Here is a 13,690-nt window from a genome sequence, read left to right on the forward strand (position 1 = left end):
TATGACCTATATTGAGTAAAACATGCTTGAAATTAGAATATCAAGTGTTGCAAAGCTGTGTCATCAACCCTCACAAGTATAAAACTACTTTTTTAAAGTAAGAATTTCTTACTTCAAGCATGAAAACAAAAATCATGATGCCGAGCGCATATCATTATGTCAAGATAATGGCACTAGCATTTACTTAATTTAAGAATATTTTTCAACATATTCAGCATAAAGGTCTCTTTTTTTCTACCAAGCAAAGTGCACTTGTTTTTAGTGAGAATATACTTATTTTAAGGTATTTTTGGGTTCTTTGAGGTTAGCTAATTTGACTTGTTTTGGAAAGTCTTGACAAGTCAAATTTTCTTGTTCTATTGGCAGATAATTTTGCTTAGTTCAAATAAAATACCTCTAATTTTTGTCGGGTTTTTTTCTTGTTTTTAAACACTGACTTTTTGCAGTGTGGATCTCGCATAATATTGTGAGAGACCAGTCCATAGTGGGGCCAGCAGGAGATAATCTTGAGTGGAGACAGGTCAGCAGCACAGGCACGTCCCCAGCTGATGCACAGATGAGTGGTCCACCCCGTGTCCCAACTTTGGACAGCTAGCGCCTCATCTGTGGTCACCGAATCTGTGCCCCCAGAGCAGAAAAGAAATGGCAGATCAGCTGGTCTAAAACAGTCTATTTATTTTTTGATTGATTGATTTAAACTTTTATTAGTAGATTGCACAGTACAGTACATATTCCGTACAATTGACCACTAAATGGTAACACCCGAATACGTTTTTCAACTTGTTTAAGTCTGGGTCCACGTAAAACAATTCATGGTAGAAATATATACTATCAGCATAATACAGTCATCACACAAGTTAATCATCAGAGTATATACATTGAATTATTTACAATATTTACAATCCGGGGGTTGGGATGTGGAGGGGGGGGGGGGGGGGTTGGACGAGGTGTGGGTGTGGGGGGTGGGGGGGTGGGGTTAGGTTTGGTTAATATCAGCACTTCAGTCATCAACAATTGCATCACCGGCTGGGAGTGCATTCCACATTGATGTGGCATAGAAGGAGAATGAGTTAAGACCTTTGTTAGATCGGAATCTGGGTTTAACGTGGTTAGTGGAGCTCTCCCTGGTGTTGTGGTTATTTACGTTATGGAAGTAGTTTGACATGTACTTCGGTATCAGGGAGGTGTAGCGGATTTTATAGACTAGGCTCAGTGCAAGTTGTTTTACTCTGTCCTCCACCCTGAGCCAGCCCACTTTGGAGAAGTGGGTTGGAGTGAGGTGTGATCTGGGGTGGAGGTCTAGAAGTAACCTGACTAGCTTGTTCTGGGATGTTTGGAGTCTAGATTCGAGGGTTTTGGAGGTGCTAGGGTACCAGGAGGTGCGTATGAGTAATCGAAAAAGGGTTGAATGAGAGTTCCCGCTAGAATCTTCATGGTGCTTTTGTTGACCAGAGAGGAGATTCTGTAGAGAAATCTCGTTTGTTGGTTGACCTTTTTGATTACCTTGGTTGCCATTTTATCACAGGAAAGATTAGTCTCTAGAATGGAACCTATAGGTAGGTGACCTCACCTTTCCTGGTGATAACAATGTCACCCACTTTTATAGTGAAGTCACTGACTTTCTTAAGGTTGATTTGGGACCCAAATAGGATGGATTCCGTTTTACCTAAGTGTATGATTAGTTTATTGTCAGCGAGCCAGGTGAAAATTCTACAGAGTTCAGCACTGACGATTTTTTCCACTTGTGACTTGTCCTTGTCGGATACCAGCAGGGCCGAGTCATCTGCAAACAAGAACAATTCACAGTCGCATGCTGATTACATTGTGTGTTATATCTGGGTTAATATGTGACATTTATTGTAATGTGCATGACTTTTGTAAAGTGCTCTTATTAATTGCTTACAAAATGAATGGGAGGAAAGAATATGTTGCGACCCTAGCTCTTTAAGACTTCCGGACACTGATGAAAAGCCGACCAATAGAAATCGTTGATATTAGATTGCGATACACCTACTGTCCAATCACGTGCGGGTTCTTAGAGACGTCATCCTACCAAACCGGAAAAGCAGTGATCAGGCCTGTGACAACTCTAAACGCTTACAAACTATCCGAAAACTATTGCGGATGTTTGTGTTCCGTAATTCATGTAGATAGTTGATTCATTTGGGGCCTTCGGTCTGACAATGGGAGCCAGTAACAGTACCCGCCGTGTGTCGTACGAGTCAGACGACAACGAGAATGTAACTGTGGTGAAGGGCATTCGGGTGAGTTGACTGCACACTTGCGTGCAAAAAGTGCAACATGCAGTAACTGTCAATTAAGTTGTTTCTGTTCGCGTTTTTCATGCAAACATGCTTCATTTCTGTTAGTGTGCTGCTAGAACAGTCGTTTTCATTTCGAATAGTTGTCTATTCTCAAATATTTTTTTATATTCCTTCTCAAAATAGATTCAGGTGTGTGAAGTAGTTATAGTCTGAAGTATTTGACAAACGTTTTATTTTTTTAACTTACGTATGTGAAAGTAATTTATTTGCACGTAACCCTATCGCCGGATAGCATGTACATATTGCTGCATATACTCTGATCTAGAGTATATATACTTATACTATACCACATCCGTCTGAGCATACCTGCTTACCTGTATGTAATAAATACTATATCTATACATATTCTTACTATTCTCACTAATTATAGCTGGTTAAGTTTTCTTTAGCATACCACTCAGTTCACTCCAATTTATGTAGACATTATTTCAGTGTTTTTCAACCTTTTTTTCATTGAAAAAATGCTGAGGCACACCACCGGCAGAATACATTAAAATTAGAGATGTCCGATAATGGCCTTTTTGCCGATATCCCGATATTGTCCTACTCTTAATTACCGATTCCAATATTAACCGATACCGATTTATACAGTCGTGGAATTAACACATTATTATGCCTAATTGTGTTGTGATGCCCCGCTGGATGCATTAAACAATGTAACAAGGTTTTCCAAAATAAATCAACACAAGTTATGGAAAAAAATGCCAACATGGCACTGCCATATTTATTATTGAAGTCACAAAGTGCATTATTTTTTTTAACATGCCTCAAAACAGCAGCTTGGAATTTGGGACATGCTCTCCCTGAGAGAGCATGAGTAGGTTGAGGTGGGCGGGGTTGAGGTTGGAGTAGGGGATAGCAGGGGTGTATATTGTAGCGTCCCGGAAGAGTTAGTGCTGCAAGGGGTTCTGGGTATTTGTTCTGTGGTGTTTATGTTGTGTTACGGTGCGGATGTTGTCCCGAAATGTGTTTGTCATTCTTGTTTGGTGTGGGTTCACAGTGTGGCGCATATTTGTAACCGTGTTAAAGTTGTTTATACGGTCGCCCTCAGTGTGACCTGTATGGCTGTTGACCAAGTATGAATTGCATTCACTTGTGTGTGTGAAAAGCCCTAGATATTATGTGACTGGGCCGGCACGCAAAGGCAGTGCCTTTTGAGGTTTATTGGCGCTCTGTACTTCTTCCTACGTCCGTGTACACAGCGGCGTTTTAAAAAGTCATACATTTTACTTTTTGAAACCGATACCGATAATTTTGATACCGATAATTTCCGATATTACATTTTAAAGCATTTATCGGCCGATAATATCAGCAGTCCGATATTATTGGACATCCCTAATTAAAATACAAACTCAGCAGCCGATATTCACAATAAAAAGTAATTCTTGCAATTGTTGGATATGACTTTAAAGGCCTACTGAAACCCACTACTACCGACCACGCAGTCTGATAGTTTATATATCAATGATGAAATCTTAACATTGCAATCGTGGAGATAAAAGTCACTGTGAATGCCAATACGGCCGGGTTAACTTATAAATTGCAATTTTAAATTTCCCGCCACACCTCCGGTTGAAAACGTCTAGATATGATGACGTATGCGCGTGACGGAATCAGTTGATACGGAAGTATTGGTACCCCATTGAATACAATACAAAAAAGCTCTGTTTTCATTTCAAAATTCCACAGTATTCTGGACATCTGTGTTGGTGAATCTTTTGCAATTTGTTTAATGAACAATGGAGACTGCAAAGAAGAATGTTGTAGGTGGGATCGATGTATTAGCCAGGAAGACAGAGATGGATAGCAGACGCGTTAGCCGCCGAACTCACCTTAACTTCCTCCGTCTCGCCAACCGCATCTGTGATCGGGTGAAGTCCTTCATCGCACCGTCGATCGCTGGAACGCAGGTAAGCACGGGTGTTGATGAGCAGATGAGGGCTGGCTGGCGTAAGTGGATAGCTAATGTTTTTAGCATAGCTCTGTGAGGTCCGGTTGCTAAGTTAGCTTCAATGGCGTCGTTAGCAACAGCATTGTTAACCTTCGCCAGGCTGGAAAGCATTAACTGTGTATTTACATGTCCCTGGTTTAATAGTATTGCTGATCTTCTGATATTGTTGATCTGGACGGCTTGGCGAAGTTGGTAGAGTGGCCGTGCCAGCAATCTGAGGGTTGCTGGTTACTGGGGTTCAATCTCCACCTTCTACCATCCTAGTCACGTCCGTTGTGTCCTTGGGCAAGACACTTCACTCTTGCTCCTGATGGCTGCTAGTTAGCGCCTTGCATGGCAGCTTCCGCCATCAGTGTGTGAATGTGTGTGTGAATGAGTGAATGTGGAAATACTGTCAAAGCGCTTTGAGTACCTTGAAGGTAGAAAAGCACTATACAAGTATAACCCATTTATCATTTATTTATTATTATTCTGTCTATCCTTCCAGTCAGGGATTTATTTATTTTGTTTCTATATGCAGTTAAGCACGATGCTATCACGTTAGCTCCGTAGCTAAAGTGTTTCGTCGATGTATTGTCGTGGAGATAAAAGTCACTGTGAATGTCCATTTCGCGTTCTCGACTCTCATTTTCAAGAGGATATAGTATCCGAGGTGGTTTAAAATACAAATCCGTGATCCACAATAGAAAAAGGAGAGAGTGTGGAATCCAATGAGCCAGCTTGTACTTAAGTTACGGTCAGAGCGAAAAAAGATATGTCTTGCACTGCATCTAGTCCTTCACTCTAACGGTCCTCATCCACGAATCTTTCATCCTCGCTCAAATAAATGGGGTAATCGTCGCTTTCTCGGTCCGTATCTCTCTCGCTGCTGGTGGGCAAGGCTTTTTTTTATTAGATACCAAAAGTTGCGATCTTTATCGTCGTTGTTCTCTACTAAATCCTTTCAGCAAAAATATGGCAATATCGTGAAATGATCAAGTATGACACATAGAATGGATCTGCTATCCCCGTTTAAATAAAACAATTTTAGTGTGTGAATGTGAGTTTGAATGGTTGTCTGTCTATCTGTGTTGGCCCTGCGATGAGGTGGCGACTTGTCCAGGGTGTACCCCGCCTTCCGCCCGATTGTAGCTGAGATAGGCTCCAGCGCCCCCGCGACCCCGAAGGGAATAAGCGGTAGAAAATGGATGGATGGAATTTCATTTCAGTAGGCCTTTAAACCATAACAGACCATGCATCACTTTAGCTCTTGTCTCAAAGTAGGTGTACTTTCACGACCTGTCACATCATCCCATGACTTATTTGGAGTTTTTTGGTGTTTTCCACTGTGTAGTGTTTTAGTTCCTGTCTTGTGCTCTTATTTTGGTGGCTTTTCCTGTTTTGTTGGTGTTTTCCTGTAGCAGTTTTGTGTCTTTCTATGAGCGTTATTCCCCGCACCTGCTTTGTTTTAGCAATCAAGACTATTTAAGTTGTGCGGACACTATCCTTCTTTGTGGGGACATTGTTGATTGTCACGTCATGTTCGGATGTACTTTGTGAACGTTGTCTCTACTCCACACGCTGTAAGTCTTTGCAGTCGTCCAGCATTCTGTTTTTGTTTACTTTGTAGCCAGTTCAGTTTTATTTCCGTTCTGCGTAGCCGTCCCTAAGCTTCAATGCCTTTTCTTAGGGGCACTCACCTTTTGTTTATTTTTGGTTCAAGCATTAGATACCTTTTTACCTGCACGCTGCCTCCCGCTGTCGTCTGCATATTGGGATCACGACAAACCATCGTCGTCTCACACAAGTGTTCCCGACAGGCAATTAGCTACCTGCTGCCACCTACGGATATGGAGGATTATTACATGGTTACTCTGCCGACCTATAGACAGTACAGACACTCAACAACGGCACATTATTTGCGGAATATAATTAGTGGTTTGTAAAAAATTGTTATAACCCAATTAGGTGAAATTACATAATCTCCCACGGCACACCAGACTGTATCTCACGGCACACTAGTGTGCCGCGGCACAGTGGTTGAAAAACACTGCCCTATTTAATCACCTGTACAATGTATAGTCACTGCAACACTTTACTGTTTATTTGCACTGTGGTTGGATGCCAAACTTATTTTCGCTGTGCTGTACTTGTGCTGTGCAATGACAATATATTTGAATCTAATCTAATCTAAGTGTTGACATGTCATGGGAATGATGATGTGACGTCACTCACAATCTGTTCATACCCATGAATGAAGCTTACAGTAGTGATCCATCCATTTTCTACCGCTTGTCCCTTTCGGGGACGCGGGGGGTGCTGAAGCCTATCTCAGCTTCTCATTCGGGCGGAAGGCGGGGTACACCCTGGACAAGTCGCCATCTCATTACAGGGCCAACACCGATAGTTGATTTATTTATTTGTATGTCTAATTAATATCGCAGCATAATGTTGAAATACTCTAATCAAACACTATATGCGGTATACCGACACTGTAAAATTACTTAATGCAAGATCTTCAAGAAGTAAGAAGACTGAAGTATATTAATATATACTTTATTTGTGCAGTGGTGTCTGATATTGTGGCATTTATTATGTTAGGATTCCAGGAAAACAATATAAAATATTTAGATTTTTTTTTTTTCTAATATATATAATTGAAATAGTCAATTATCCATACTGAACTATTGATACTGCCGATACGTGCTCATGGTAGCCATTAATTCTGACTTCATTTTGTGTCGAAAAAAAAATTAGAACAAATTGTTTTATTAATTTTTGTTTTGTAGGTTGGGTGTGAATGTTGTCTGTCTATCTGTGTTGGCCCTGCGATGAGGTGGCGACTTGTCCAGGGTGTACCCCGCCTTCCGCCCGATTGTAGCTGAGATAGGCTCCAGCGCCCCCCGCGACCCCAAAGGGAATAAGCGGTAGAAAATGGATGGATGGAAGGTTGAAGTTGTTTTTGTTTATTGTGCTCCTGCTCCAAAAACATGCACCTGGGGATAGGTTGATTGGCAACACTAAATGGTCCCTAGTGTGTGAACGTGCGTGTAAATGTTGTCTGTCTATTTTTGTTGGCCCTGTGATGAGGTGGCGACTTGTCCAGGGTGTACCCCGCCTTCCGCCCGAATGCAGCTGAGATAGGCTCCAGCACCCCTCGCAACCCCGAAAGGGACAAGCGGTAGAAAATGGATGGAAAATGGATGGGTGCCCCTGAGTTAATGTTGCTGATCAATAAGAATGAAGTACTATGTATTATATTTATTAAATTTTTCAGTATCAAATGGTCAAAAAATGTTTACGGTTTAAATAATTTTTTTTTTAAATTTAAGGCAAATTGGTGCATTTTAAATCTTTTCTGTTACAGTCTAAAAAAACGATGTAATAAAGTTACTTTTTGTTGTAAGTTAAAAAGATACAATATTAAGCACTGGTGTACTTATAATAGTTATATAAACAAATTATACTATTTTTATAATGGCGGTGGGAGGGAACGCAAAATGTTTTCTTCTTTCTACGGGGGACGTAACAGAAAATAGTTGAGGAGCAGTGATCTAAAGTGGCGCAATTACAGTTTAATTAAAGATGGCGAGGAGTAGTTTTCACTGCCAGGCTTCGCCCACTATGAATAGGTTCAAATGATTACTGACCAATCCAGCACTTCAGGGTGTCATCATTATCATCATAATTTGTACCAATTATGATCAAAATCTGAACTTTTGGAGCCGAGGTATTAAAATCTTGTGTTTTGTGGGGAACCATCAGATCAAAGTTTGGCACAATGCCCCGCCCACATCCTATAGAATAGGAAATAATTATTCACATTTGATCATAGACCATCAGTTTAGTATATGTCTGATCATCTAAAGCAGGGGTGTCAAACTCATTGTAGCTCAGGGGTCGCATGGAGGAAAGTCTATTCCCACGTGGGCCGGAAGAGTAGAACCATGGCATAATAACTTAAAAATACAACTACAACATCTTCAGATTGTTTTCTTTGTTTTACTTTGGCCCAAAATAGAACAAGCACATTATGAAAATGTACATATCCCAAATAATACTCTTGACAAAACACTTCAAGTTAGTTGAAAATTCTGAGGAAAAAATATAAAATATTTAGATTTTTTTTGTCTAATTTATATAATTGAAATAGTCAATTATCCATTCTGAAATAATGATACTGCCGATACCAGATGCTCTATCGATTCACAAATCAAAAAGTTGATACTTTTGATACTTTAGTTATGTGAGATAATGTATGTCATTAACAGGAACAGTGTAAATAAAGTAACTAAACCATTGAGATATTGTCTAAATGACAACTTGTTGGTGGGAACTACTTTTTCTTCCGCCTAGGTAAGTATGTGATGCACAAGCGCAGCGGAACACTGTGCTGTGCTCAGTCATTCAGTCTGTCATTTCTTTGTTTAATAAAAATTACGAGCAAATAAAACAAGTCACTTCGTAATAGAAAACATAAAGTGTGTATATCCTTTTATTGTAGGCTATTTGGAGACATTACAAAATTCAGAGCAGAATAACGCCATCATTTGTTCTGCCCTGGGATTTTATATAAATAAATTATTACTTTATCAATTTATTTCATTAGGCACATTAAGTATATTTGCTCAAAGTGTCTGTATCGAATTGGTATCGCCATTACCAGCCTGAATTTTACTCTGTATCGGATCGGAAGGAAAATCTTCCAGAATGAATATTTCACTCGCTTACATGTTTTTCCGCCTTTTAATTACATTAAACAATGATTGCTTTGAAATGGGTGTACAGTATGAGTAGGACTGGGTATTGGCAAGAACCTCATGATAATATCTCAATATTTGAGTCACAATAAAATAATAAATAGTTCAAAACTACAGCCTAAAATACGCCAGTAAAAATTTAAATTATATGACAATCAGATGTCAACAATAATTTATTGGACAAGCAGATTTTAAAAACAATCTAGAAGTCAGCTTCCTTATTCGCAAGTCTCTGATTATAAAATGTTGTTTGATACCAAACTGATATTTGTTTTTGGTCTATTTCTTTTGTCAGAGTTACACATTTTAGAAGAAAACAGCTGTCTAATGCAAAATACAAGTGTCCACTGCAATGTACGTTGGCCTTTAAGAAGTTAAAATGCCAATGCAAGGGTCTGCTATTTTGTTTACAGTGGTCCACGTTTCTAGATACAACAGGAGCGCTCTAGTGTTTTCATTATATTTGATTTGATGCAAAAATGTCAAAGTCCCCTCCAAGTTTTGAACTCGTGACAAAATTATTCAATGATTATAACATTTCAGGTAAAACCTATAGTCTGGTATCGACCATCAGTATCGTCCACCATTCGTATCGGAGGCTGGTGAATTGTAAGCTAACTTAAACCTTGTAAAACAATGCAACTTATATGATGCAATTCCATGAATTGCAGTTTTACAGAAAATAAATCATGTTTCTTGACATTTAAATGTAAAATAATGTTTTCTACTTCTTAAATGTCCACTTCCTGTGCTGCCTATCTCACCAATACTCTGCACAGGGAGATATCAGTACAGCCACACTTTGTGTAGTGGAGGTGCAATCAGACAAAAATGACCTAAAAAATTCTATATTATATTGTTCAGAAAAGTATTTCAATATATTGATATGTTCCCCTTTAATTATGAGGTCATGACTGCACCTATTGTTGCAACAATATTGCAAACACGACTTGTAATTTAGCGTGAGCTGCAATGTCGTTCATAAGGAAGGCTTTAAAAGTGAGTGTGGTTAAATTTAGAAAAGAGAGGCTTTAGTCAATCAGATAAGACTTGAGTTGGCAGGAGTCACTTTACCATAAAGACGTAATCCCATTTATGCTAATGATGTACTGTTGCGTGCATAAATCCTAACTTAAACCATTAAATGTTGATTTCCAGCTATCTGAGGGCGTCATCAACCGAATGAGAGAACCTTCCAAGGCAACCCCCTTCGTCCCAAGTCCTGCACCTCCTCCCCCTTTGATTCCTCCACCAGTTCCCCCAGAGACCGTACCAGAACCTTCTCCTCCTCCTCAACCCAAGCAGGTAGAAGCACCCACCATCATTGACATGGTGTTCCCCTCCTCGTCACCTGCAGCTTTTGAACCTGCTCCATCACTAGCGACCCCCCCTCCTCCTCCTCCTCCTCCTGCTGCTGTTGAGCCTGTAACTACATGCTTTTCTTCACTGTCTCCACCCGCTGATGCCGCCATTCCTGCTGTGGTGGAGGCAATAACTTTGCTTGCTCCTCCACTAACCGAGCACCCTGCTCCTACACTTGTTGCATCCCCCCCTGCTCTCCTGCATCCTGATTCACAGCTCCTTTCCTCCCTCCCTCTTTCTGGGCCTGTCACCATCCTGCCGACACCTCCGCAGGCTCAGACTCCGGTGGGATCTTCTGCTCCCTTGCCAGAATCCAGTCCAGCACCACCACCACCACCACCTCCTGCTCCGCCAGCCAGTGAGTTTCCATCCAGTTTTCATCCCAAACACATTTTCCTCATACAGACATGTGAAATTTCCACGAAAATGCAGAAATTGGCATTTTTAAACATTCATTATCGTGTCAAAATATGACTTTGGCGTTTTTATAAAGAAATATTAATAAAAACACGAGCTAAACAAAATTTGTTGAACACTCACCTCAGCTGCAGGTACTCGCTGTTCCTCTTGCCTACACGTCGCAGTGAGTTGCAGAAAGGGGAGATGATCAGGAGAACCGAATCAATCTCGCTAGTTAGCTAACCATCTAGCTAACTTACTTGTTGTCTCCTCCGTTCGCTCTTCGAGATACAACAATGACGGCTGTCCACTTTCAGGCATGTGAAATGTCCACAACAATGCGGAAATCCGCATTTTTAAACATTAATTTACGCGTCAAAATATCACTTCTAGGTTTTTGAAATTAAATGTCAAAAAAATACGATAACAGCCGCAGGTACTCTCTGTTCCTTAAAGGGGAACTGAATTTTTTATTTTTATTTTGCCTATCGTTCTCAATCATTATGAACGACATGACTATGGATGTTATTTTCGAACTCATTCTAAATAATAAATAAATGCCATCAAAAGTCCGCTTACAATGGAGCCTACAGGACCCGCTGAATTCTGCCTGTAAAACTCTTAAAAAAACATCCAAACACCTCCAATAAGGTATACAATATGCAAGTGTATATGTAATGTAGTAACGGGCACATTTATAATATTTAATATTTACATATTTTGATCATTTCAGAAAACGCATCACAACGTTTGCTTTTTTTTTTGTTCATCACTGGTTTCTTCTCACTGCAGACTTGAGAGCCAACAAATTAATGTAAAACTAAATAGTAAAACATCTTTTACTGTATAAGGTCTGCTGTTATTAGGATGCTGACTACTAGGATGTTCATATATTCCCGTTTGGATGAAAAATGACTCATAATCCTCACAAACAAATGGGGGGGGGGCGACCAAGCCTCTCTTTGTGTTCTCATCAGGTTTTAAATGACTGTCAAAGTGTACCAACTTCATCCTCAGCCATCTACTTTCCAGGTGAGAGGCATGATTTATGATCTAGAATAAACTTACAGGGAGCAGGGAAGTGAGAAAACAGCAGACCACTCGATGACGTAAGCATAGGGTCACACGGTAGTGATTACGTTGCCGCTATAAATAGTTCATCTGCATTAGCGCTTATAATAACAATATCACTAATACTTGGTCAATATTCAAGTCACGAAATGTAAATGGAGTATTGTTGGCGCTTTTTGAACGATTATTTATTGGATTTTATGGGCAGAATAGAGGACCTCCCATTGGCTCCGCTGTAAGTGGACTTTTATTTACTTTTATTTGATATTTAGAATGCATTAAAAAAGAATCCATCTGTCGGCATGTCTTTCATTGTGATTGTGAATGATAGGCAAAATTCCCCAAAAAAGTGTAGTACCCTTTTAACACCTCAATGAATTACAGGACAGGGAGACTATCAGAGACACCGAAACAAGCTCGCTAGTTAGCATAATTAGCATGATCTAGCTAGCTTACTTGTTGTTGCCTCCTCTCGCTTTCCGAGCCACAACGTTGACAGCTATGTACTTTGCTGCTAATCATATTTGGATAATTGCAACCCGAACACTGTTAGTTCCAAACCAGTTGTTACTCTAGAGCAGTGGTCCCCGAACTACGGCCCGCGGGCTAAATTCCGCCCGCCAGCGTCCAAAATCCGGCCCACGGGAAGTCTCAATTGAAAAAAAAAAAAAAGTGTCCTTTCTAATCTATTTTCTACCGCTTGTTACTCTCGGGGTCTCCTAGTCACTCAGGCAAATCATATTGTCTAAAAATGCATTTTTCCATCGATAACGTGACATATTTGGCATGCTCGCCTGACACTGCGGCGCGAGCGCGCCAAATTTTTTTAACCCAAAGCGGCCCCCGTGTCAAAAATTTTGGGGACCCCTGCTCTAGAGTATTTATTAGTAGCCAGTGAGAATATATATTTTTGACGTGACCGACGTAAACAGAGGTCACAACACCAGAGGTATATTACCCAAGGGGGCATGGCTACCAGATAGAGATAGAGTTGTCAAATGGGAAATGTTTTCTGAGTCTTTTGCATGCATGTCATAACATTTTAGAATTTTACATTACATTTTCAATGATAATAATTTTAGGAAAATATCTTGTAAAAAACAAAAAAATATGTGGTACATTACATAAGACATGTAAGTGTCGAAAATACACTTACATGAGGTTGTTGGATGAGGTAAAATATAGTGTAAAATGCACCCAAGAGCAGGAAATGTAGACTGGATTTTCACTATTTTCTTTCTGGGTTTAGGTAGAAATGATAGAAATGTTCCTCTTTTTTTCCCTTAATTTTTCTCTTTTTTGTAAAAGGTTACTCACATCCCTGCTCATATCTGGTGAAATCGGTCAATACAGATTAAATGTTCGCACAAACTCAGGTGTTGTTAAAAACTACCGCTGTCAAAGGTAACGTCATAATAATGAATTAACGCTAATTTCCTTTAATCGCACAATTTTTTTTTGACGTGAGAATAATGTGTGCGGAAAAACGCATAGACGATGCAGCCACAAGTACGGAGCAGAAATGTGCTCACTGATCGACAAGGTTAGCCCTAAAGCCTCTCAGGTGGTTCTCCCGACAAGACCAAAGCCATACGCAATTCACGCATTTGCTGTCAACGTGAGCTGAGTCATCAACGGAGCAAGTCGTGTCTCAAATGCTAGCAGTTAGCTGCCCACCGACTGTATGGTCCTCTCCCGATAGAGGCAGATCCCACTGGAAAGCCAACATTGAACAACTACAACCAGCTAACTCTACACAGTAATGGCTAAATGTGTGTCAGCACTCCTAATTGAATGACTAATCAATATTGTTGAGTGAGAGGCGCGACACACACACCCAGACA

The 13,690-nt window shown here is 40.2% G+C and overlaps 1 protein-coding gene across 1 annotated transcript in view; it reads left to right on the forward strand.

Moving 5' to 3' along the window:
- Window positions 1-2,019: 2,019 nt before the first annotated feature.
- The window catches only part of chchd3a (coiled-coil-helix-coiled-coil-helix domain containing 3a), a 127,677-nt gene continuing 116,006 nt past the window's right edge, over window positions 2,020-13,690 (forward strand). Inside the window, exons 1-3 of the mRNA XM_062064902.1 lie at window positions 2,020-2,264; window positions 10,173-10,319; window positions 10,650-10,734. Coding sequence (XP_061920886.1) covers window positions 2,184-2,264; window positions 10,173-10,319; window positions 10,650-10,734 — 313 coding nt within the window. The 5' untranslated portion in view covers window positions 2,020-2,183. The remainder of the gene's footprint in view (window positions 2,265-10,172; window positions 10,320-10,649; window positions 10,735-13,690) is intronic.

This window comes from Entelurus aequoreus, linkage group LG12 (genome assembly GCF_033978785.1).
Source record: "Entelurus aequoreus isolate RoL-2023_Sb linkage group LG12, RoL_Eaeq_v1.1, whole genome shotgun sequence".
In the NCBI taxonomy this organism is placed as follows: Eukaryota; Metazoa; Chordata; class Actinopteri; order Syngnathiformes; family Syngnathidae; genus Entelurus; species Entelurus aequoreus.